This window comes from Bombyx mori, chromosome 5, assembly GCF_030269925.1.
Source record: "Bombyx mori chromosome 5, ASM3026992v2".
In the NCBI taxonomy this organism is placed as follows: Eukaryota; Metazoa; Arthropoda; class Insecta; order Lepidoptera; family Bombycidae; genus Bombyx; species Bombyx mori.
Window position 1 is genome coordinate 16,233,819 of NC_085111.1, and position 26,582 is coordinate 16,260,400.

The window sequence follows — 26,582 nt, forward strand, 5'->3', positions numbered from 1 at the left end:
AGGACTTCCTTCACCGCTTCAAATTGTCCGACGATATTAGGGAACTCCTTAGAGCTAAGAACGCCTCGATACGCGCCTACGACGGGTATCCTACCGCGGAAAATCGTATTCGAATGCGTGCCCTACAACGCGACGTAAAGTCTCGCATCGCCGAAGTCCGAGATGCCAGATGGTCTGATTTCTTAGAAGGACTCGCGCCCTCCCAAAGGTCTTACTACCGCTTAGCTCGTACTCTCAAATCGGATACGGTAGTAACTATGCCCCCCCTCGTAGGCCCCTCAGGCCGACTCGCGGCGTTCGATGATGACGAAAAAGCAGAGCTGCTGGCCGATACATTGCAAACCCAGTGCACGCCCAGCACTCAATCCGTGGACCCTGTTCATGTAGAATTAGTAGACAGTGAGGTAGAACGCAGAGCCTCCTTGCCACCCTCTGATGCGTTACCACCCGTCACCCCGATGGAAGTTAAAGACTTGATCAAAGACCTACGTCCTCGCAAGGCTCCCGGTTCCGACGGTATATCCAACCGCGTTATTAAACTTCTACCCGTCCAACTCATCGTGATGTTGGCATCTATTTTCAATGCCGCTATGGCGAACTGTATCTTTCCCGCGGTGTGGAAAGAAGCGGACGTTATCGGCATACATAAACCCGGTAAACCAAAAAATCATCCGACGAGCTACCGCCCGATTAGCCTCCTCATGTCTCTAGGCAAACTGTATGAGCGTCTGCTCTACAAACGCCTCAGAGACTTCGTCTCATCCAAGGGCATTCTTATCGATGAACAATTCGGATTCCGTACAAATCACTCATGCGTTCAACAGGTGCACCGCCTCACGGAGCACATTCTTGTGGGGCTTAATCGACCAAAACCGTTATACACGGGAGCTCTCTTCTTCGACGTCGCAAAAGCGTTCGACAAAGTCTGGCACAATGGTTTGATTTTCAAACTATTCAACATGGGCGTGCCGGATAGTCTCGTGCTCATCATACGGGACTTCTTGTCGAACCGCTCTTTTCGATATCGAGTCGAGGGAACCCGCTCCTCCCCACGACCTCTCACAGCTGGAGTCCCGCAAGGCTCTGTCCTCTCACCCCTCCTATTTAGCTTATTCGTCAACGATATTCCCCGGTCGCCGCCGACCCATTTAGCTTTATTCGCCGACGACACGACTGTTTACTATTCTAGTAGAAATAAGTCCCTAATCGCGAAGAAGCTTCAGAGCGCAGCCCTAGCACTAGGACAGTGGTTCCGAAAATGGCGCATAGACATCAACCCAGCGAAAAGTACTGCGGTGCTATTTCAGAGGGGAAGCTCCACACGGATTTCCTCCCGGATTAGGAGGAGGAATCTCACACCCCCGATTACTCTCTTTAGACAACCCATACCCTGGGCCAGGAAGGTCAAGTACCTGGGCGTTACCCTGGATGCATCGATGACATTCCGCCCGCATATAAAATCAGTCCGTGACCGTGCCGCGTTTATTCTCGGTAGACTCTACCCCATGATCTGTAAGCGGAGTAAAATGTCCCTTCGGAACAAGGTGACACTTTACAAAACTTGCATAAGGCCCGTCATGACTTACGCGAGTGTGGTGTTCGCTCACGCGGCCCGCACACACATAGACACCCTCCAATCCCTACAATCCCGCTTTTGCAGGTTAGCTGTCGGGGCTCCGTGGTTCGTGAGGAACGTTGACCTACACGACGACCTGGGCCTCGAATCAATTCGGAAATACATGAAGTCAGCGTCGGAACGATACTTCGATAAGGCTATGCGTCATGATAATCGCCTTATCGTTGCCGCCGCTGACTACTCCCCGAATCCTGATCATGCAGGAGCCAGTCACCGTCGACGCCCTAGACACGTCCTTACGGATCCATCAGATCCAATAACCTTTGCATTAGATGCCTTCAGCTCTAATACTAGGGGCAGGCTTAGGGACCCCGGTAACCGTACTCGTCGAACTCGACAAAGAGGTCGACGTGCAACCTAACCCATGCATCAGCCCGCTGAGTTTCTCGCCGGATCTTCTCAGCGGGTCGCGATTCCGATCCGGTAGTAGATTCATTCGCGAAACAATTGCTCTTGAGTTGTTAGGTCTCCTTCGGAGGCGCTCGGGCAGTTGTTAGCAAATCCCACCCCTCTTGGCTGAGCCTTTGCTCGCCCACCTGTCCTGGTGAAACTGGAAAGGCCTTCGGGCCACCAGTAAACTTTCAATCATAAAAAAAAAAAAAAAAAACATTTATGCAGCATCTTTTTCTGGGCCACTTTTGAAGGCGCTCAGGCAACTGTTATTAAATTTCTCCTTCAGGCTCAGCTCTTGACTTCACTCACACAAAGGCTACCAGTATACCTTCAATGCAAAAATCGAGAAGATACTGAGTCGTGGATAACTTTGTCGCTGTTCAAAACTAATAAGAATCTGTATCATTAGTAGCCATAAAATTACAGCATAAGCAAAAGATCGAAAGGAAAGGTGTATAAAAATATGACTTCCGTTAAGCCCTGGTACGTCCTCCGGAAGTGACGTCGTTCATGCATTAACAACTTCCGGGATAACGCTAACAAACTGGCATTCGGCTGGAAATTAATCTCGTGAAGTTTTTATACTCGTTTTTATAATCTTTATCTGATGTGGAGTGATTTTCATTCATTTTCACTTTTGTGTATAGAAACTGGATACGTGTTGGTACATATTTCTGACGTAACTTTTTTATTTTTTATTTATTGCATATATGGGTGGACTAACTCACAGTCAACCTGGTGATAAGTGGTTAACGGAGCCAATAGACATCTACAACGTAAATGCCACCACCCATCTTGTGATATAAGGTCTCAGTATAGTTACAATGGCTGGCTCAACCTTCAAACCGAAACGCATTACCGCTTCATGACTGAAATACGCAGGTTGGTGGTACCTAACCGTGCGGACTCACAAGAGGTCCTACCACCAGTAAAATTACTTTAAAGTTACTGCAATAATATGGTGTCGATGAGCTGGTATGATGATGCCGAAGCTAGATGGCATCTTTAAATGATTTTTAATTACAATTTTTTTTTTTATATATTTGTTCTACAATGGCAGTTGGTCGTGCAAGTTTTCGTACTAACTGGATAGTGTGGCGTTTTGGCTGCGGCTCTAGTTTTGTTGATGTCCACGATCCACTGTGACGGCTTATCAGGTTTAATGTTTGCCGTCTGCCTTCGAAGGCATTAGAAAATAAGCAAAAGTAATGTATTTTTTAATGAAAATCATAGTCAAAAAAATAAAAAAATACGCTTTTATAGAAAATCCAACTAAAAAATTGCAAATAAATTTGAATTAAAAATAGTGTAAGAAAAAAGGATTTTATTGTAAAAAAGCGTGGGATGCTTTTCAGGATATTATCAAAATAGCCCTTCTACTCATATCTGTTCATAAAATATTTATAGCAACTGATACCTTTTTTTACAATAAAATATTTTTTTCTTACACTATTTTTGATTCAAATTAATTGAAATTTATTTTCTATTTTTAGTTGGATTTTCTATAAAATCGTATTTTGTTAGTTTTTTTAAACTATTACTTATTTTTCATTTTTTAGTTGAATTTCAATTTTTCAATATTAATTTTTCAATTTCTTTTTTTAATATTAAATTGTCATCGGTTCTTAATAAGTATACTAAATTTCGAGTTAATTCGACGTTTTCATGGGGGTTAAAATCATGTTCAAAGATTCCGTTACATACTAACATACATATGTCTGAAGCTAATGAAAGCGTATTAAAAATACTGCCTCTTGAACCTTTGATGTTGTTGATCTGAGTCGAAGAGAGAATTTCGTCGAGCTATCGCATTTAAAGTGGAACTCCTGAACAACATCACATTGTATGCAGATATTTGCAATGTCCGGTACTTAGAATTGCAAACTAGAATTATCTATGTTAATTCCGGCAACCGGACCCTTAAATAGACTGTTAGAGTCAAATGTTAGGAGAAACGCGTATAATTAAGCTCTTTTGGTGACTAATAATGTAATATAACTGGTGGTAGGACCTTTTGTGAGTCCGCGCGGGTAGGTACCACCGCCGTGCCTATTTCTGCCGTGAAGCAGTAATGCGTTTCGATTTGAAGGGTGAGGCAACCGTTGTGACTATATTTGAGATCTTAGAAATTATATCTCAAGGCGGGTGGCGCATTTACGTTGTAGACGTCTATGGGCTCCAGTAACCACCTAACACCAGGTGGGCTGTGAGCTCGTCCACCCATCTAAGCAATAAAATAAAAAAAACTTTTATTTAAATAGATTTTTTTAAATAACCGGGAACATATCACGCACGGTCACCGGCTTCAAATTAGAATTCCCTGTGTTATGGGTGCCAGAGACTGATAAACAAACTTACATGTATATGTTTAAATACATACTTATATAGATAATAGCCGCGCAGTAAAAGAGAAAATAAACCTATTCATCATACTCATAACTCCGGGTGGTTGGTGTCATTTACATTGTAGATGTCTATGAGCTCTAGTAACCACTTAACACCGAGTGGGCCCTGAGCTCATTCATCAACCTAAGCAATCTATACAAATAAATAAAATTGGAGTGTCTTTGTAATAATAAAATAACCACTTTTACTAAATGCGTAAGTATGTATACCACAGTACATAATAATATTATTATACCAAAATATTTTTTTAAAATTTTTGTCTGTCTGTCTGTTTGTTCCGGCTAATCTCTGAAGCGTCTAGACCGATTTTGAAGGGACTTTCACTGTCACTGTAGCTGATGCTATAAGGAGTAACTTAGGTTACTTTTTTTAGACTAGCTTCGCCCCGCGGCGTCATTGCTGCGGTTATTGTCGTACCGCGGGTACATCGCGGGACTCCGCTAGTTCCAAATAAAATTTAAAGCATATTACTATATGACAAAAAGAAAATCGATACGCCTGAAGGATTTAAGTAAATGAGAAAAGTAGAGAAAAAAATTTTTTTTTTCAGATTAAACATTGTGCTTAATAATAAATTAAGCCAGATCGAGACGATTTTAGTGACAATCAATTTTTACGGAACCATTTTAGAACAAAAATCAATTTTGTTATGGTTGCGTAGGGCAGACAAGCTCCTACCTAGTATAAAGGTAGATTACGCCATAGGTCCGAATTTTCAATAGTAATGGATAGCTGCCTTGTTAGCTTCAAGCCAGACCGCATGGCTACTATCCGCGTGGATTCCACAGTAATATTGTATTTCTATATCGGGCATACGTCTTCTAGTTTTTAAGGGCAGCTGATACAATTCCAAATTATGTTCAAACTCAAGCAGAGCATAGGCATTCGGGATCTGGTGATATAACCACTAACCACTACAACTTACAGCCACCAGATGGTCGGTAACTCATGCCATCTCACTTAGTAAAAAAGTTTCTGTTTTCAAATATGTTTTATTTAGTTGTCAAAAAACGTGAATTTGTTTGCATCTGTGTACTCAGAGTTCACCCTTAATTAGTTCTCGTGTATGCCCACCGACGCATCAGTGCGGAGGTAACAAAAGTTAGTTTTAATGAGCCGCCAAGCCTCAGGGCATTTGGTTTAATTGTAAAGGAACAATATGTGCCGTGGTGACATATAAGATTGAGTAGATATGTTGGAGTGTCGAGTGAAGTCGATTTTTTTTATACGTTTGTGAGTAGATAACAATATGTTGGAGTGTCTAATAAATACAAATTTATTTTTTTATGCTTGTGCTAGGTGGCATTTGAACAGGCAACGATTTTTATGTTTTTATTTCTTAGACGAGTGAACGAGCTCACAGCCCACCGGGTGTTAAGTGGTTACTGGAGCCCATAGAGATCTGCGACGTAAATGCGCTACCTACCTTGAGATATAAGTTCTAAGGTCTCAAGTATGGTTACAACGGCTGCCCCACCGAAACCGAAATCCGGCTTCAAACCGAAACGTATTACTGCTTCACTGTAGAAATAGACACCTAGGTACCTACCCGCGCGGACTCACAAGAGGTCCTACCACGAATAATTACGCAAATTATAATTTTGCGGGTTTTAGTTTTTATTACACGGTGCTATTCCTTCACCGGGGAAGTCAATCGTGAACATTTTGTTTTGTATGTACCTAATTCATTAGAGAAATTGGTACCCGCGTCGAATATTATTATCCTTTAGGCCACGATGACTTCAAATATCAAAATTCACTTCTTAAGTCGACATAACACTACGTCCGAAAACGCCATTAATATTCCCAACTATAAAACTCGAGTATTTATCGTAAATACATCTCGAGCAAGTATAAACTAATTTAAGGAGCTTCGTTTTATGTTCAAACGTTTAAATATATCGCTCTTTTACGCTTCGAAGCCCATAACATTTCATTTTATGACCGCGGCATGAGGGGTTATACTCTTTGACAGTTTTTAGGAGGGGGGGAGAGAGACATTACCGGGAGAACGTGAAATATTTTCGTTACGGAAACGCGGAGGACCGTGAACGAATTATTTTGTTAATATATTATATAAAAAGAAAAACAGTATTTTATTGTATGGTGCTAGAGTTTATTATACAATACTATTATTATATGTAGTTTGGAAATTTTACTTTCACTACGCCGATGTCCATTGGTACTTTCATTCGCACGAATATTTGTCGAAGAAAAAAGCGTTTTATAAAGTATCCAATCTAGGACCTGATGATATAGCAAAACTTATCGCACAAAACGAAGAGAGAGAGAGTAGAGCGTACGAACTCTGCTCTGAAGGCAGGTGTTTTTTTTTTTTTTTTTTTTTTTTTTTTTTTTTTTTTTTTTTTTTTTTTTTTTTTTTTTTTTTTTTTTTTTTTTTTCCTACCTATGCTGATAGCCTTGAGAGGCTATTTCAGCTTCGCCCTAACGTTTGTAGGTGAGCTCGCGGGGCTCAACCGGAGAGTTGCTAACACTGACCCTAGCAAGAGCAGTGCTTCGCAGAATCTACCACCGGATCGGAAACGCGACCCACTGAGAAGATCCGGCGAGAAACTCAGTGGGCAAGGCAGGTGGTAGAAAGGTAGAATACAAATAATTACGTGATCACACTAAAAAAGTACTTATTCCCAAGAATAGTTCTAAAGAATAAGTGCCCAATAGAATAAACAAGGACAGATTCAAAGTCTCTCCGAAGACAAAAGGTCTGTGTTCTTTGTGGCTTAGTAACTATTTTTAGTAAGATGTATACCATATTTTTCATCCAAATAAATATTATTATTGATGCCTATTACAATATTTAAATGAAGGTTTTATTATAATTTGAAATAATATTATAAAAATGACATAAAAAAATATCATAATTGTAAGACTTTTAACACTTCCAAAGTTGAAGGCTACTCTAAACCTAGTTTAACTTCTTAGCTCTTAAGTAAGCTTGAAAGCTCCGTCCGCTGATGTAACAGCTTTCGCAAGTAAAAGCTCCGTCATTCATATCCAGTCTAAGAGTCACCGAGTCCTTTATTTCATAAATAAAGTAACTATTTTGGACAACAAATTTCTGCAATTATGTTTGTTCGTTTCATACATATATATATGTATATTTTATTGCTTAGATGTGTGGACGAGCTCACAGCTCACTTGATGTTAAGTGGCTACTGGAGCCCATAGACATCTACAACGTAAATGCGCCACACACCTTGAGATATAGTTCTAAGGTCTCAGTATTGTCACAACGGCTGCCCCACCCTTCAAAACCGAAACGCATTACTGCTTCACGGCAGAAATAGGCGGGGCGGTGGTATCTACCCGTGCGGACTCACAAGAGGTCCCACTACCAGTAATAATTATTATCTATTGTTAATACGCGAGGATTTTCTGAATAGTACTCTTAACGGATGCACTTGAGTATTTTCAACAGATGTACATATGTATTTTACATATTAATATGCGAAGTTCACAGCTTTCTCATTGTTTAAGTCTGTCTCCAGGTCTTCTTTACTAGTATAATGGACCCCACTTGGAAGAAATCTTCAGAGTTTTTATTTGTCTACTCTATCCAAGTGTCCGGTATACTAAGTCTCTCACAAAATATGGCGAGACTTTTATTGCGTATGAGATGAACTTTTTATTCAGTCGTGGCCTATTTAGGTCCGTTTAGAAGTAATCATTCTTTGAAAACATTGACGTATTGGATTATTTGAACCACTATAAAATTTTATAGTTTTTTTTTAGTGCCTAGATGGGTGGACGAGCTCACAGCCCATCTGCTGTTAAGTGGTTACTAGAGCCCATAGACATCCACAACGTAAATGCGCGTTACAACGGCTGCCCCACCCTTCAAACCGAAACGCATTACTGCTTCACGGCTGAAATAGGCAGGGAGGTGGTACCTACCCGTGCGGACTCACAAGAGGTCCTACCACCAACAATTACCCAAATTATAATTTTGCGGGCTTAATTTTTCCTTCCTTCACCGTGGAAGTCAATCGTGAGCGTTTATCCAATTCTGCTACAACGTCTACGCTTCGTAGAGCTTACGTAGCCGTGTCTCTACGGCTGGCTACAGTTTTCCCATTGGCTAATAATAATATTGCAGTTACGGTACATTAAGTTTCATTCAGTTACAGCTGTATTACTGAGTCGTATAATCATAATACAACATGAACTGCACTTATATAAATATTTAAAGCCAATTTAATATCGCCGAGTTTTGCATTAAATAATTTGGTGTTATTTTAATTGGGATATTTTTGATTACCAAAATCTTGTTAGGGAAAACATTTCGTAATTTTTCTTTTTATATATTAGAGTTATTGTGATAGCTTTTCACGATTTTAATGAATTTTAGAGACGACAAAAATTATTTCGTGATGCGACTGACATTATTTACAAATCCCAAACCTACGACTATTTAAGTCTAGGAACTCTTTGACGTCACAGCGAAATATTGTAAACTTTTGTCATTGATATTATTTAAAATCTTTTGAATAGAATAAACATTAACATTGATGATGTCATTGACAATTCCACAACAAAGTGTAATAAAATCGAACTGTTTCATGTTTAGCGTTATTGTGAATGAGCTCACGGACCGGCCCTCAGGTCTGCCTCCAGACCCTTGGTAAATTTCAATTTGCGTCTGGAAGCATGTCGTGCATGCATATTGGCATATCAAAGACCTTTTTGTGCTCAGTCTAAGTTGAGAGCTAGAGCGTTATTTAACAAGCCCATATAAGAATAATTTGTAACTGTCTGAAAATTGGAGACAATATTTTTACGTAATTCGGTCTATTTAATAATCTTTTAAATATAAAAATGAATTGCTGTTCGTTAGTATCGCTAAAACTCGAGAACGGCTGGACCGAATTGACTAATTTTTGGTTTTGAATTATTAGTGGAAGTCCAGAGAAGGTTTAAAAGGTAGATAATTATAAAAATGCTCGGAATTAAATAAAAATAACAATTTTGTTTTCTCTTTGATGTGTGTCCCCCGTCGGATGAATTCCTTTTCTTTGTTTTAAGTTTATTTTATACAAAAGTTTAGGTCTTTTATTTATCGATTGAGGCACTACGAAGTCTGCCGGGTCAGATAGTTTTTTAATAAATGCAGTTGGCAAATTCAATTTGAATTCCTGGAAAACCAACAAGATTATAGGATATAGTCTTTGGATTAAAAAAAAAATCTAGACTTAAGTATCTGGACTTACATCACGTCATCTTGCACACGATTTAGCGGCACTGCGATTTTTTAAAGAATACCTCAACCGTTTCTTTCAACTTGGGCCGACTTCGAATTCTCGGAGCAGTTTCGCGTTACAGCCTTGTTTAGGGCCGGAAAGGGTTGAACGGCGTCTGAACGGATTATGTCGTTATTAATAAAGTTTTAGGGCTCAAGTTTCGGCGTACGTACAGCTTAACGTTTAAATGCGAGTACACGCCTCCTTGGATTAATAGTTCATATGAGTTTGTTATTAATTATTTGTATACTTTATTATTATTATTATTGCGGCTTAGGTTTTTATTTTAGTAGTTGTGTCGGCGACGATACCCAAACGAGGGAGGCACGCGGAAGCGGAGTGCGGGTTGATTCGGAACAAAACGTGAAGACAGACAGACGCCAGGTTAGCCCACTGAGTTTCTCGCCGGATCTTCTCAGTGGGTCGCGGTTCCGATCCGGTGGTAGATTCTGCGAAGCACTGCTCTTGCTAGGGAAGTTGAATATATTTGTATGGCTAAGAAATTTTGACTACCATTACCCGTAAAAGTTCGTACCTTTTTCGCAGATCATAGAAAGTTTTTTTTCTTAAATTCAAAATTAGCAAACTCTGTCTGTATTGTGTTCAAATATTTAACTTTTGATAATTAATTTAGAGCATACAGTCTTTGTTTGGGTCATAGGAAGTTGCAAAAAATAATAATGTTATACCGTATTATTTCTTTATCGTGAATATATTATTGTAGTTCGTGAAAATCGGTCATTTAATTTAAAAAATACAAAAAAGTACAACGCACTAATAATACGCAGAATTTCACAGTAAAACACTTATCATAACTTATAAATTGAACATGAAAATATATAAAAAAGAACTCCTCTTTTCTTATCTATCACATAAAATATTAAAGTGAAATATTTTATGCCATTAACGATACACCGTTAAGGAGAGAGGACTCATAAAATAAATAGGAGGACACCTGTGTCAGGCTGCACTGAGTTTCCAACTTACTGTTACGACTTACCTTAATGCCGGCGAAATGGTCTGAATTAGGGCGTGTTTGGAGCACCGCGTGTGCAAAGTAGGTAAAGAGAAAAAAAAAGAAAAGTTACATAAAAGTCATTGCGTTTGAAGAAAAACTTCGCGTCGATCCAAAGCTCGGAATATTGGTATGTAGAACTGGTTTATTTGTTTTCAAAAACGAAAGGAGAGAAAGAACATTTTACTTCGATGAATTAAGTTCTACTCGGTTCGAGTCGTTGATATCAAGAAAATTATATCTATATATTAGCTTTTTTCGAAAAGTAACTTTATTGAAATAGTCTATGGTTTGTATTCTCTTGTACTTATCTCACACTTCTGATCAATCGTTCCTCAATATGGTTACTGGTGCTAGGACCTCTTTTGAGTCCGCGCGGGTAGGTACCACCACCTTGCCTATTTCTGCCGTGAAGCAGTAATGCGTTTCGGTTTGAAGGTTGGGGCAGCCGCTGTAACTATAATTGAGACCTTAGAACTTATATCTCAAGGTGGGTGGCGCATTTACGTTGTAGATGTCTATGGGCTCCAGTAATAACTTAACACCAAGTGGGCTGTGAGCTCGTCCACCCATCTAAGCAATAAAAAAAAATCTAAATTCAAAGACCACTTCAAAGTACATTCTTGATATTCACAGAATTTAAACTCAATACTTGTAGTTGTTGTGAGTTTCCGAGCCATATTTTGCGAGACATTTTGAATATTCTTATCTATTTTCCTTTTAAAGCATGTTGTATTGAGATAAATCTATATATAAAGATTGGGTGGTAATAATAATTACGTATTGAAGATTTACTATGTGTTTTTTTTATAAATTTAATATATAATTTTTATGTTTTTCTGTTATGCTACCCAATTAGTTTTGTGACGTAAGCCTTACTTTGATGTGGATTAATGACCATAAAATGAATTTAAAAGAAGGTAAATGATGATTAATTAAGTCAGATTTAGCTTTATAAGCTGTGCTCTTATCAAGAAAAGCCAATGTGCTGGTAATAAAATCTCTCCAGTCAAGTGTCGTTTTTCTAAATTACCTGTTGACGATTGGCTTCCACGAAAAAGAATTAATTGTAAGCTCGCACAGGTAGGGCTCACCTATCTGGTTATTTCTGCTGCAAAGCAGTTATGGGTACTAGTTTGGAAGGCGGAACTTCTGTTACGTCATACAATTGTGACCTAAGCCCCATGTTTCAAGTATATGGGCATCTGTAAGCCTCCATACCAGGTACCAATGTCCGTGAATTATTGCTAATTATGGGCTGTTTTTTTTAATTGCTTTTGATGGGTGGACGTGCTCACAGCCCATCTGGTGTTATGTGCTTACTGAAGCCCACAGACATCTGCAACGTAAATGCCGCCATCCACCTTGAGATATGAGGTCTAAGGTCTCAATATAGTTACAACGGCTGCCCCATCCTTCAAAACGAAACGCATTACTGCTTCACGGCAGAAATAGGCGGGGTGGTGGTACCTGCCCGTACGGACTCACAAGAGGCCCTACCACCAGCTATATTTAATAGTAATCTGTATTATCTCGAAATAAAACCGGTTTGTGCTGTTGTAATGATGATGTACGTATGATTTTTGAATTGTGTATTTGCCTTTTTATTTGCATCAGATTAAATTAAATTGCTGAAAGTATTATTTTGGTATAGAGATTCGGCTTAAATATTTTTTGACATGACAACGTCTTATAATTCGATGGAGCCGGCTGCACGCACGAAAAAACATGACTCATTGAGGCGTTCCATTTAAGGCTTGAAGTGCAAGCGAGAGCGCGCAACGAGCGACAAAGAGGAACAATCGGCCTCCGCGTTCGGCAGCGTTCGACATCTGTCTCTCTCCTACTTGAGTGAGCTATGCATCCGCGTGGACAGCTGCTATACAATATTACATTTAATTTTACATGTTTTCGTCAAGTATGAAGTTCAGTGAAAAGTGAATGTGGTGTCAATTGTCCATACAAAATATCTATCAAACAAATAAAATTAAAATTTTCTTTTGAAAAATGAAACCATTCCATCAGTATTTTCTTATGACGTTGTCACGTTCAACTGTCGTCAGTAAGCCGACTTTACAGACAACCGATTTTTTAATTCTACTTTCTCTTTCTTACTCGTTTTTTCTTCCTTTAACCTCAAAATCACCAGGAAGTTAGATCACGATATACAATATTGCATTGGAATTTCAGGCACCGTACTGCAGAGCTAATATAAACCTGATAAAATAATGGTTCACACTTAAATTCTCGATGCACGTGTATTTTACGTTCTTCTAACTCGTTCAAACGCTGTTTTTATGGCCCGCTGCGACATAGCAGTAAATTTAAGTGGCCACCCTCGGCTCGTTTAAGCTTGACAACGCGTTATTTCGTTTTATTAAGTTCCCTGCCAGTCATCGAGCTTATTAACACTATGATAATGAAAAGTTTTTGGGTTTACTACGAAGAAGGTAACCTTTTTAATACGCTTTTATTAGCTTCAGACTTATGTATGTTTGTAACGGAATCTTTGAACATGATTTTGATCTCCTTCAGAACGTCGGATTAACTCGAAATTTGGTATGCTTATTAAGGACCGATGACAATTCAAAAATATATTGAAAAAATTGAAATTCAACTAAAAAATGAAAAATAAATAATAGTTTAAAAAAACTAACAAAATACACTTTTATTATAGAAAATCTAACTGAAAAAAGAAAATAAATTTATTAAACTTGAATTAAAAATAGTGTAAGAAAAAATTATTTTATTGTCAAAAAAAGCGTGGGGTGGTTTTCAGGATATTATCAAAATAACCCTTCTACTCATATCTGTTCATAAAATATTTATAACTACTGATACCATGTACATATTTAATAATTTTTTTAATCTTGTATTGTTATCCGTCCTTAATAAGTATACCAAATTTGGAGTTAATCCGACGTTTTGAAGGGGGCCAAAATCATATTCAAAGTTTCCGTTACAAACATACATACGTCTGAAGCTAATAAGACGAGAGATCACAGAGCACCTGATGCCAAGTGCTCAGTGGTATTCAGATGTGGCCGAAGTCTTAGCTGCTTACAATGTAATGCATAACAGCTAACTTTCTCATCATACAGGAACATTTGTTTCGCTGTGTACACAGGGAAGACGGTGGTACCAGCTAACTTAAGTTCACAACAAGCTCTGCCCCTAGTAATATCTACAAGAATATATCAACGTAGCCTAAAAGCTAAAAGGCTACATATTACAAATGGCGAGCTAAACGAAAAACTAAAATGATCGTTATTTCCTGGTCAAGGCATTGGGTTAAATTGTTATATTCTTGTCAATAATACACAGTGCGTTTCCAGAGATCTTTTTTGCCACGTACCATCCGGCTTTGGAATGAGTTCCCCTCCACGGTGTATCCCGAGCGCTACGACATTTCCTTCTTCAAACGAGGTTGTGGAGAGTACTTAACGGTAGGCAGCGGCGTGGCTCTGCCCCTAGCATTGCTGAAGTCCATGGGCGATGGTAACCACTCACCATCAGGTAGCCGTATGCTCGTTTGCCTACAAGGGCAATAATTAAAAAAAAAAGTGTGCAAATTTTCGAGTTTATCGCCATTTTGTAGTTAGTGATAATTACGTTCAAATATTCCGGTTTGACAGCAACAGATCAAACTACTCTTGACATAATCGTGTTATTAATAGAGTACGATGAAAAATTTTCTGTGTGCTATTTATGGGGAAGTAATAAAAGTCCGGAAGTAACCGGGGGCGCATTCCGGATATCTTCTGATTAATAGGCGATTATATTAGATTAGTAAGATCTTCTAATACATCAATAATTATTATAAAAACTCGGTACGACAACTGGTTTGCAAATGACCTGATAGATGTTTCAAACGTATTGGATACAAACTCTAGATTTCTTTTTGGTGATCCCTTGCCACGTTTCTCCTTTACTAAAGCTAAGGAAACACATTTACTCTTAAGCGATGGTGCTATCTATAGTAATTTAATAGGTATTTCGGTAAAATAAGATTGTTTCTAGTAAACTCATAATCAATCTACATACAAATCTCTCAGCGGTCCCTGCCCTAAATGTATTTTGTATCGTATCTAGCACCGTGCATCTAGTTTTGTAATATAATTTCCTACCATTTGCTTTTGTGACGTACAGTTCGGATTCCCAAAAACATAGTATCATCATAGGAGCAAAGAAAAATTTACTGGAAGGAACATTAGAATTTGATCAATCAGATAGACCAGGGGTTCCCAAACTTATTTTGTCTACTGCCCAAAAATTAAATAAATTATTTTTTAGCGCCCCTATTTTTTCACCTACTTACAAACCACTATAGCGAGAGTTCAATCGGTGTCCAAGAGTCCTCCTAGATGAAATTACATATCGCCTCTCAAGGCTCTACACAACGTCCCCATTTTTTTTCTGATCTCTTACCGCCCCCTTTTAGGCCTGCATAGCCCACAAGGGGGCGTTATCGCCCACTTCGGGAAAGGCTGAGATACATAAGGTTATCTATAAGGCATTAAAATTCGATCGATCTTATTTTCTAACATCAAGAAATCCGTCTGCTCCAAATTATGTTAAGTTACAAGTTAGTTCACATCGTCTTCGCAATAATCACTTAAGTTACGAGCGTAGGAGCGGACTCCGAAGTAACAATTAATGTCAGTAAGCAAAAGCGACGAATGTCGGAATTTTAATAAATTTTAGATCGCGTACAAAGAGCTATAAATTCTTGGAATAGCTTCCGGATTTTTATGCGGTAGGGAGATTATTTTTCTGTTCAAAATACTACCCGCAAGAACCATGATGAGGCCCATCTACTGACTTCAGATATAAAAATAAATGATGAGAGGCATTCTCCCTGTTATTTTTGGTGCGATGCAGTTTTCATTTCTAGTTTGAAGGATCGTTGTACATGGAGAATGAAACTTGTATCTTATATTTCAAACTGGATAGCGGTATTGAAGTTTGTGATGCCTGAGGGCTCTGATAACCACTTAAAATCAAGTGGCCACTTAATTAAATCAAACTACTTAATTAAATTGGTTAATTATACAAATTCCAATAACAAAAAAATAAAACCACTAAGGCAGGAACCTCGTTCGGAATTTATTAAATTGATTTAATGAAGTTTGAAACTCCTGAAACCACCACCGAAACATCTGCTATTGCAATTTTCATTCTCTTTAGATTCGTATCCATCCCAAGCGGGGAAATACTAGCTAATTAATGCCTTAAGGAAACTACGCTTATTCCGCAATTTAGATAATTGTTTACGTCATTCTCTAGTTAATTGTGTTACGTCTTCTGTCTGTTAAATCTGTAAAGCACTTTCATTGTGTACGTCTTTGTGAATTTCTTGACTTTTTGTTTTTGATTGGTTATATTATAAAATTTAAAAGATACTTTCTTCGTTATGAGTTATTGAGGAGGAAATGCGGGTTGATTTTAATTTTTTATTTCCTTTCTAGAACGAAATAAAACGTATAGTTTTTGAGTAAGATATTATAAAAATATTACATTGTTATATCTCAAAAATGTTATACGTAGGCGTTGTCAACAGCTGTTTTGGTTTTTAACCTATTTAACGAGGTTTTGTTGAAGCAGAGAGCAATCAATTTATAATTAATAAATAATAATTTTTAAGCAATAAAATATAATATGTACATCTAAATAACTTTCTCGGTAATTTCGTAATACTAAAAAATAAGTCTTGATGATATTACGTAATTTTATTATCTTTTATACATTTAGATCATTGGGATATTACATGTTGTATTAATTAGTCGTCTATAAGAATTTTAATGGACACGTCTGGGATCTCATATGCTAACCGCCTTTGTTTGATATTATACGACGGAGACTTTAATATTCCTATTTTTTTCCCAATGATCGAAATTCGTTCGTAACCACTTACATCTGAAGATTTAAATTCATTTTAACCCACTTCAAGTAAAATCGAGATTGTCAATTCGGCTGTTTAGTTTTATGTGTATTACTATAAAACTTTTTTTTTTTTTTTTTCTATGTTAACCGATTTTGATTTTTCTTTGTTTTTTTTTTTAAAGCCCCTGGTACTTTGTTTAAGTTTTATCAAGATCTGACCAGTAGTTTATGAATTATCATCCTTAATACTGCATATTTGATTATTGACTTTGGCTACATTGATGATATTCTGATTTAATTTTGTTGAAGTCGGTTTGCTTATTGTTCTGTTTGTTGAGTTGTTGGTGAATATACAAATACATGTTATCGATAGATTTTCACATAGTTGTTTGAGGAAAATATGAAGCCCTACACATAAAATAATCGAGATAATCGTGTGAAATCTTAGGGGTCATTAAACCTCTACAAATGACTTAGAGTAATACGTTTGTTTATTTTAATTATTATAATTTAAGTTTCATTCCACAGTTGCACCATCATCAAGCCAGTTGATGTTTCTGATGGAGCCTCCGCCTCGGCTGTCTTTCTCCAACAGCACCGGTGCAAGGGTCTCGTGCGCTGCACACGGCACACCAGCACCGATTATATCCTGGATGAGTGAAGACGGATCTCCGGTCGGCGATGTACCTGGTCTTAGGTAAGTCTACTAATAGCTCTGAGTTTTGACGGCTGATTCAAATTAGTTAAGATGACGAAAATCTCGACCTCACGTCATAGGATGCGTGGCGGCGTTATAAACGTACAGGCCACGGTAGGCATTGAACACGACATGGAACTTGGATTCGATTACCACTCTAGTGAATTAATAAAAAAGTCGGTACTGTGTTCACTAAACATAATTGTTCAAGATTTCAAACTAACCTAAAGTTAATTGTTATATAATTAATGTTTACTTCGTTAATTAATTTTTATAAAAAAACAAATCGTTCTTTTAATTTTATATAGTATAATAATATAATTAATCTGTTGCGTGTGAATGTGACTGAACTCCTCCTAAGCGGCTGGATTTATATTGAGGTTTTTTTATTATTGTTTAGATGGGTGGGCGAAATCACGGGTCACCTGGTGTTAAGTGGTCTCAGTTTTTAAAAAACAACCGGCTGCCGCACCCTTCGAACCGAAACGCATTACTGCTTCGCGGCAGAAATAGGGAAGGTGGTGGTACCTACCCGTGCGAACTCACAAGACGTCTTACTACCGTTTTTGTGCGTGTTCCAGTGGATTCTAGAATGGTTAAAATTTTACAATTAATTTTTTTTTTTTTTTAAACTATTTGTACTATTTGTTTTTTTTTTAAACTAGTAGTAAAAACCAATCCGCTAGTCATGTAATAATAATAATAAAACCGAAAAAAGTAAGTCTCGTAACTTTGCAACACAGTTTCGGCATTTACATTCAAGTCTTTCGGCTGCAAATAACAATCGATAGGTAGGTACCGATCGAACTATGGCCGAAAATGCGACAAAAGAGCCGAAACGTAAAAGGGTACTGCGTCAAATCCGTGCGAATGACGTCATTGGTCATATCGGATTCACTGTGTGGGATAACGGAATAGCGAAGTTCCTCTGCGAGTCCTAATCCAGTAAGCCAGTTTGCTCGTAGCAACGACTGGACCGAAAACCTTGTACGTGGCTTAATCGAGTTTATTAAGACGAACCTCGTCTTGAATTCGTGTTTTGGGCAAAGATAGCGAAGTCACAAAACCGATTTTGTATTATTCACGAATCCTTTTCAGTCACATCTTTAGTATAGTTATCATAATTGATAATTCCGTGTTTTTGGCGTTACAGCTGTTTCGATGCTAGATTTCCGTGAGAAGTTAATGAAAACTAGTGGTCCCGTAGTAGTCGAAATTCGACTACAATTAATTGAAATTATAAGTTTGAACATTATTATAGTTCTCAAAGACTATTATACTTCTATGATCATAGATTTCGCCCAGACTACACTATAGACAAATAATATTAAAGATTGACAATATTAAGCTATTCTCAATTTGACCACAGACTTTATGCAATAACAAAAGTTTGACAGTAAACAAAGATTATATACATGTGTGTGTATCAAATACATGATAGTGTGTGTAATATTTTTTTTATTGATTTCATGTATTTTTAGTGCATAATTAAAAAAGAAGTATTGGCATTCTACAATCCTTCTCTATATTCTCTACACCTAAGTGTGGGTAATTTCATACTCCTCTGTCCGCGCAATTTTCGTAAAAAGGGGTACAAAGTTTTTGCTTCACGTATTAATATATAGATACTCAACAGAGAACGGTTTCCAGTTCTGCTCTGGAAATATAGCGTATAGTTAACGCAGCGTTTATATCAATTGTGTGGATGTTTCCAGTAGGAACTTTAGTTCGGTTCTGACTGACAACTCGGTCGACTCACAAGATTAATGTCCGTCACACTTGGTTGGGTACCGTTTCCATTCGCGCTTTTACAGTCCAAGCCTGAATGAAACGGAATGAATCATGTCCCTTTATCGTGACGTAAAGCCGTGGAGTCGAATTAATTTTTTTCTCGGCTTCATGATAACGACCGTACAAAGTTTTGTCTTCATCTTCAAAGATCACGGCCGTAAAACCTTTGAGGTATATAAAAAAATATATGAACGCGTGCCTTTTCTTTTCTTTATTTTTTTTGTAGACATTTTTAGTACTCTCGATCATAAAATGAGTTTTAATTTTGTTTTGAGACACTGCGAAAACAGGGTTGTACAAAGCGCTTTTATTAACTGTTGTGATTAGATTAAAGGAAGTGACGGATCGTAAGTTTACAAAAAACCGGCACTAAAGTTTTTTTTTTATTGCTTAGATGGGTGGACGACCTCACAGCCCAGTGTTAAGTGGTTACTGGAGCCCATAGACATCCACAACGTAAATGCGCCACCCACCTTGAGATATAAGTTCTAAGGTCTCAGGTATAGTTACAACGACTGCTACACCCTTCAAACTGAAACGCGTTACTGCTTCACGGCAGAAATAGGTAGGGTGGTGGTACCCACCCGCGCGGACTCACAAGAGTTCCTATCACCAGTAATAAATGTTAATGGAAAGATTCGATACACATATACGGTATCTACCATATGAATATTCACAGTCGATCGCTTCACGTCACGTGGTACAAGCGAGCCCCGGACACTAATTCATCTGCGCCCAATGACGCGGAAGGGTCAGACAAGATAAACGACCTTCGAATTACCGAATTAGGATTGGTTTTGCAATAACACGTGTAGAGCAAGATTACACTGGAACGTGTGATACATAACTCTATTTTTACAAGAACGCTAGTAATGAATCGTGGTCATGTTTCGTCACGAAATTAGTAAAATGTGTGGTAAAAAGCTATTTTTCTCCTACCTACGCCGAAAGTTCGGTTTTCCTCCCGCTGTACAGGGAAGAAAGTCTAACTTTTCCTCCAGCTGTACAGGGAAGAAAGTGTAACTTTTCCTCCCTGGGTACAAGTGCGCATGCGCGTTAGTGTCTACGTCTGCTCTCACGCACCTAAAATTCTCTGCCATTGTTGTGCTCGGGTAATTTGCAATATTGTGTTTAGTGTAGAAGTGAAATAAATAACTATAAAATAAACTATTTCTATGATCACATGAGACACAGCTCACTGAGTTTCTCGCCGGATCCTCTCAGTGGGTCGCGTTTCTCATCAGGTGGCCTGCGAAGCACTGCTCTTGCTAGGGCTCGTGTTAGCAACCTGTTCGTCAGGTTTGAGCCCCGTGAGCTCACCTACTAGTTAAGGTTACACTGAAATAGCCTTTCAAGGCTATCAGCATAGTTTAAAAAAAAAACTGAAAATAGGCCTTTTTGGTTCTATCAACAAAATCATGTACCGAAGAATAAGGCAGGGATCCGAATCCATTCTCCTTGCCTCTGTAGAGGAGCGAACGGTCTGTATTCCGGGTAATATTGTAATTTGTGCGCGTATTAGCTCCGTAACTACGTAGTGTAACGAACCGGGACGCAGACCTCGGGTCTCAGGCGTGATAAATGATTGATAAATTATGTATATGAAGGTGGATGCCGAAACTTTAAGGTTTGAGGCATAAGCGATTGACTGTTTGTTGTAAACAAGAATGAGGTACCTTAAAATATGGTATACAAAAGCCGGTTTTATGAGCTCAAACTTAGTAGGTAATGCCGATTATTATAATCGCGAAACGGATTACTCTCAGAGATGCATTCTCGTTTGAAGTATTGGACAGTCACGATATTATGTGCTAAATTAATTTGAAAGTTTGACCTCATATTTCAACGTGGCATTCGTCTTGACATATCTATGAACTCTGTTAGTCAATTAACAGTAAATTCAACCGTGGTGACCAAGAAAACTGTATAGCATTCGGAACGCCGAAAATAATTTGACGATAGCAAAAATCGTATCGATTATCGGATCGATTAAATCGTAAAAATATTGTTACGCCGGTAAGAGTAACGACATCTATCGCCAAATAGTCGAACGAATATCGAAGGACCTAGTAGCACCTAGAACGCTCGCGAAGTACAACGCCATCTATTGTCAGATAGCAGAAACATAGTACTAGAGATGTGTGGAATATTCTCTACTATTCTAGGGATGTCGTATCGACTATAAAAGCGTTGCAGAGATGGTACGGAGTCAGTCAGTAATCGAAACTACTCGAAGCGAAACAGCGAACGGATCACCTGAAGCAAAGCGGAAGAAGAGAATTGAGAGTTTTAAAGTGTTTGTTGAGTGTTTTAAGTGTTCTAAGTGTGGAATACAGTGTTAACTTGTAATTAGGTAGAATTTTATTTATCCCGAACCCCAGTGCGTAACAATATTTTTAATTATGTCTGCGACTCGCGAAACATTAAGAAAATACTAAAAACTCTATGCTTGAAGATCGCTTCATCTTCTTCATTATACCGGCCTGTTAAAAACCATGCAGTTCATATTCCCGTCATGGCGTTCAGTTTGTCTTCGTTAACGTAATAACCTCGTGACGCCTTTCTATTCGCTCTCCATTGGATGGGCTTCCTTCGGGACGACTAGGCGACTGGCCGCACGATTGATGTCTTCCTTGTAAAGCTCACTGCTCTCTTGAATACTTTTTGTTTGAAGCTGGACACAGTATAGCGTTAGTGATATACTTAAAATCGACTATTACGTCTTCTTTTATTGCAATAAAATTGTGGACAAACCCGTAGTCCAACTGGTATACAGCGGGGTCCATAGACAATCAGGACGAGAACGACAAACTTTTCTTTAGATACGAGGCTGAAGTTTGCATTGTATTTTTTTTATTGCTTAGATGGGTGGACGAGCTCACAGCCCACTTGGTGTTAAGTGGTTAGCGGTCTCCATAGACATCTACAACGGAAATGCCACCACCCAGTTTGAGACATGAGTTCTAAGGTCTATGTTTTTACAGTACGACAGCTGCCCCACCTGTCAAACTGAAACGCATTACTGTTTCACGGCAGAAATAGGCAGGGTGGTGGTACCTACCCGCGCGGACTCACAAAACGTTCTACCACCAGTATTTTTTTATTGTGTTTCGTTGTAATTAATATCACTTATTCCGATATAGCTGTTGTATATTATAGTCATTTAAATTATCAGATTGTAAAATGTTTATAGGAACATTTAACGGCCGTCTGGTGTAGTGGTAAGTGACATGGTCACTACACAAGGGGGTCGCGAGTTCGAATCCCGCCAAGGGAAGATATTTGTATGATAAATATAAATGTCTTTCCAGGGTTATGGATGTCTATTAAATATATGTATGTGTATAATAAAAATCTTACATTAAATCCGTTATCTGGTACCTGTAACACAAGTTCTTTACGAACTTATCACGGGACCAGTTAACGTGGCGTGATTGTTAGTAAATATTTATTTATTATTTATTTATTTATTATATTCCCTCCGCTAGAAGTAGAGAAAACTTTTACAAATGCAAGTACTTTAGTGACACACTCAGAAACTATTTATAAGTTGAAAAGCCAAAAGAAACTTTGCGTCATTATTGCAAAGTTATTCTCGATTTTGGGGCGGCTCTGAAAGCCTTGACTCGTAACTTGTAACTCTTAAATCTGTGCGGTAAGCGCTATTTTCATTGTTTATCAAACTTCTGATCTTAGCTAGCAAGAGTTATTTCAACTTTATGTTGTGCGATTCAGTGATCCTTATTCTGTCGCGCTAAGGTTTTATTTCGAATAATATTGTGTATCGGTGTTGATTCGGCGAGCATTTCAATCGATGTTAGTCTTTGCTTCATTGTTATAACAGTTGTTTTTCATTAGCTTAGAGCAGTGATTCCCAACCACTGTTCCGCGGCACTTTTGTGTGCCGCCAAATTTTGCGAATATATAATAATGTTAATATTATTAAATTATATCATTTTAAAAGAAAAATATTTTAAACATATATATTTAAATCCACAAAAAAAATTATAGTATATTTTAGTTTATTTCGTATATTAAAAGTTTTTGATAAACTATTTTTATTTATGCAGTGTGTTGTAGTAAGTAAATAATTTTTATCCTTTTTTTTTGTGTGCCGCCAAATTTTGAAATCGTTAAATATGTGCCGCAACAAAAAAAGGTTGAGAATCACTGGCTTAGAGCGTGACTGTAAATTAGTATGTTCAATCGAGTATGGTAGTGATAAGATTAGGATCACTTTTAGATTTTTGTTAGTTAGATAGAATATTATATTAATTATATTGAATTGTATCACCTAAGCGAATCACTTATATTGTATTACTGTTTTATCATCTCAATAGTATTAAATTTCTTATTGTTAAGATAATGGGGGAAAAACACATATGAAAAAAAAAGTGATAAGTTATATTTGAAAAATATCACATAATAGCTTTTTTTATTGCTAGTCGGTGGAACCTGGTGTTAAGTGGTCACTGGAGCCTATGGATGTCTATGATTTACATCGCAAATACCGCCACCCACCTTGAGATGTGAGTTCTAAGGTCTTAGTATAATTTTAACGGTATCTAAATATAGTATAGTTTCAGTATAGCTAAATAAATATTGTAAAATACTGTAAATAATGTGAATAAAATAGAAAATAATAATAGGAAGCTCTTCGAGTAACAAAGAGATTGTCGAAACATTTCGGTACACTACACTAAAAGATATTCTAGGCGTTACGAATTCGATTCATCAATAGACACAAATAAAACTATCAAACAAGGATACCATCCACGTCATTGAACCGACATTGAGACTATTAAGCATGAGGAGTGTGACGCGTATATTGGACTGATGTAGTCGTGAAGGATAATACGCCAAGTGTAGGTACTTGTATCAAGCGATGTGAGAATTCAGATGTTCAAACCCCTCGGGCTGTATCTACTAACGATATACGTACTTCACACATGATCCTGAATAGACTTCTGATTCGTGAGGAACGTCGGCTTACACGGTGACCTGGGCTTTGAATCGATCCGAAAACACATGAAATCAGTGTCGGAACGTTACTTCAATAAGGCGATGCGTCATGATAATTGCCTTATCGTTGCCGCTGCTGACTACTCCCCGATTCACGCGTCACGCAGAAGCCAGTCATTGTCGACGTCCTAGACACGTCCTTACCGATTGATCAGATCCAATAACTCTTGTATTAGACTCATGCATCAACCCGCTGAGTTTCTCGCCGGTTTTTAGCGGGTCACGATTCCGATCCGGTAGTAGATTCATTCGCGAAGCAGCCGCTCTTGAGTTGTTAGGTCTCCTTCGGAGGGGCTCGGGCAGCTGTTATCTAATCTCACCTCTCCTAGCTGAGGCTTTGCTCACCCACTGGCCTTTGTGACGCTGGAGAAGCTTCCCGGCCACCAGTAATCCTTCAATCATAAAAAAACTAAAAAGGTTCAAAATGAGTGCTGTATGTAGGTTCAAATTCTCGCAGAGCCGGAAGCGATCGGGCGGTAATCATTAATTATGTAGACACTGACCTGGTAAGCGGAATGCTCGTCAGTCTTCGACTGCATCAAGCAGCGATGTAACACGCTCTAAATATAAATGAACATAACATTGAAATAGGTAGTTCAATAAATAAAATCTACGGTGACGTTCTCGGTTTCAGAACATGGATTTTTACAATTGATATGAAAATTGTTAGTCGCTGACGCGAATGCACAATTATCGGGAGTAGCGTTGTGGAGGCCGCGCGCCGCCAACGTATATATTATTTGACGCATAAAATAATGTTTCACGTTTCGTAGTGGGAGTCGTATCACGAGCGTTTTGTTCTGTTGTTGACAATCAAATTGAAAATTGAAAAGCAAAAAATTTGGGTGATTTTATTTTTTTTGCTTAAGTTGGTGGGCGAGCTCACAGACCACCTGGTGTTAAGTAGTTACTAGAGCCCATAGACACCTACGACGTAAACGCCGCCACCCATTAAACATGAGCTCTAAGTATCAGTTTTACAGTACAACGCCTTCTCCACCCTTCATACCGAAATACATTATTGATTTACTGCAAAAATAGGCAGAGTGGTGTTACATACCCATGCAGGGTTCTAAGACGGACGCCCTACCACCATTAATTACGCAATTATTTTAAAGCCGTCGTGGCCTAAAGGATAAGACGGTCGGTGCATTCGTATGTAGCGATGTATCGGTGTTCGAAGTCCGCCGGCAGGTACCAATTTTTCCAATGAAATACGTACTTATTAAATCTACACCATTGAGTTCCACGGTGAAGGAATAACATCGTGCAAGAAAAATCAAACCCGCAAAAATTATAATTTGCATAATTACTGGTAGCAGGAGGTTTTGTGAGTTCGCACGGGTAGGTAATGCGTTTCGGTTTGAAGGGCGGGGCAGCCGTTGTACAGTTAAAAGTGTGACCTTACAACTGAGGTCTCAAGATGGGTGGCGGCATTTACGTTGTCGATGTCTATGAGCTCCGGTAACTACCTAACATTGGGTAAACCGTGAGTTCATCTACCAAGATAAGCAAAAAAATATATTTTAGGGTTTGATTTTCATGACACGATGTCATTCCTTCGCCGTGTATGTCATTTATGAACTTCTTCTTAAGTCATGAGCGACTTCAAAGCTGATTTTTTCTTTTATGTAAATCATCTATTGGCACACCTTGGCAGTATGACGTGATAGTTAATAGCATGACAGTCCCTCATCTTCTCCTCTTCTCCTCATGCCGTGCACACCACTTTCTATAGCCTTGTGTGCGAATCCTATTACTGCTTGTCACTCCGTTGCTTTTCTGTGTGAGTTGTGTACATTCTTATTATTAACACGCTTTTATTAGCTTCAGATGTGTGTATGTTTGTAACGGAATCTTTGAACATGATTTTGACCCCCTTCAAAACGCCGGATTAACTCGAAATTTGGTATACTTATTAAGTACCGACGACAATGCAATATTAAAAAAATATGAAAAAATTAAAATTCAACTAAAAAATGAAAAATAAATAATAGTTTAAAAAAACTAACAAAATACGCTTTTATAGAAAATCCAATAAAAAAATAAAATATTTATAACTACTTATACCATGCACCCCGCGCTTTAATTATAATAAAATCATTTTTTCTTACACTATTTTTATTTCAAATTTATTTCCTATTTTTTAGTTGGATTTTCTATAAAAGCGTATTTGGTTAGTTTTTTTAAACTTTTTTTTAATATCATTTACGTTTTACTCAACATTTCTTTAATGGTTTTCATTTATTATAAATCGACTTTTAATATTCGACATCTACCGTACATCCTGTGGCTGTCTTCTTTGTTATTCTGGCCTCCTTGATCAGGTTAATAGGTCAATTTAAGATTACTAGAGGGCCCGCAGTAGTCGAAATTCAACTATAATTAATTGGAATTGTAAGTTTGTACACTATTATGATTGTATTTTGCACTTCTATAATCACAAATTTCGCCAAGACTACACTATAAAAAATATTTACA

General features: G+C 38.0%; 1 protein-coding gene across 1 annotated transcript in view; it reads left to right on the top strand.

Annotated features, from left to right (window-relative positions):
• LOC101735828 (cell adhesion molecule Dscam2) overlaps positions 1-26,582 on the top strand; it is a 205,764-nt gene that overhangs the window by 101,080 nt on the left and 78,102 nt on the right. The window contains exon 3 of the mRNA XM_021346467.3: positions 17,120-17,288. Coding sequence (XP_021202142.1) covers positions 17,120-17,288 — 169 coding nt within the window. The remainder of the gene's footprint in view (positions 1-17,119; positions 17,289-26,582) is intronic.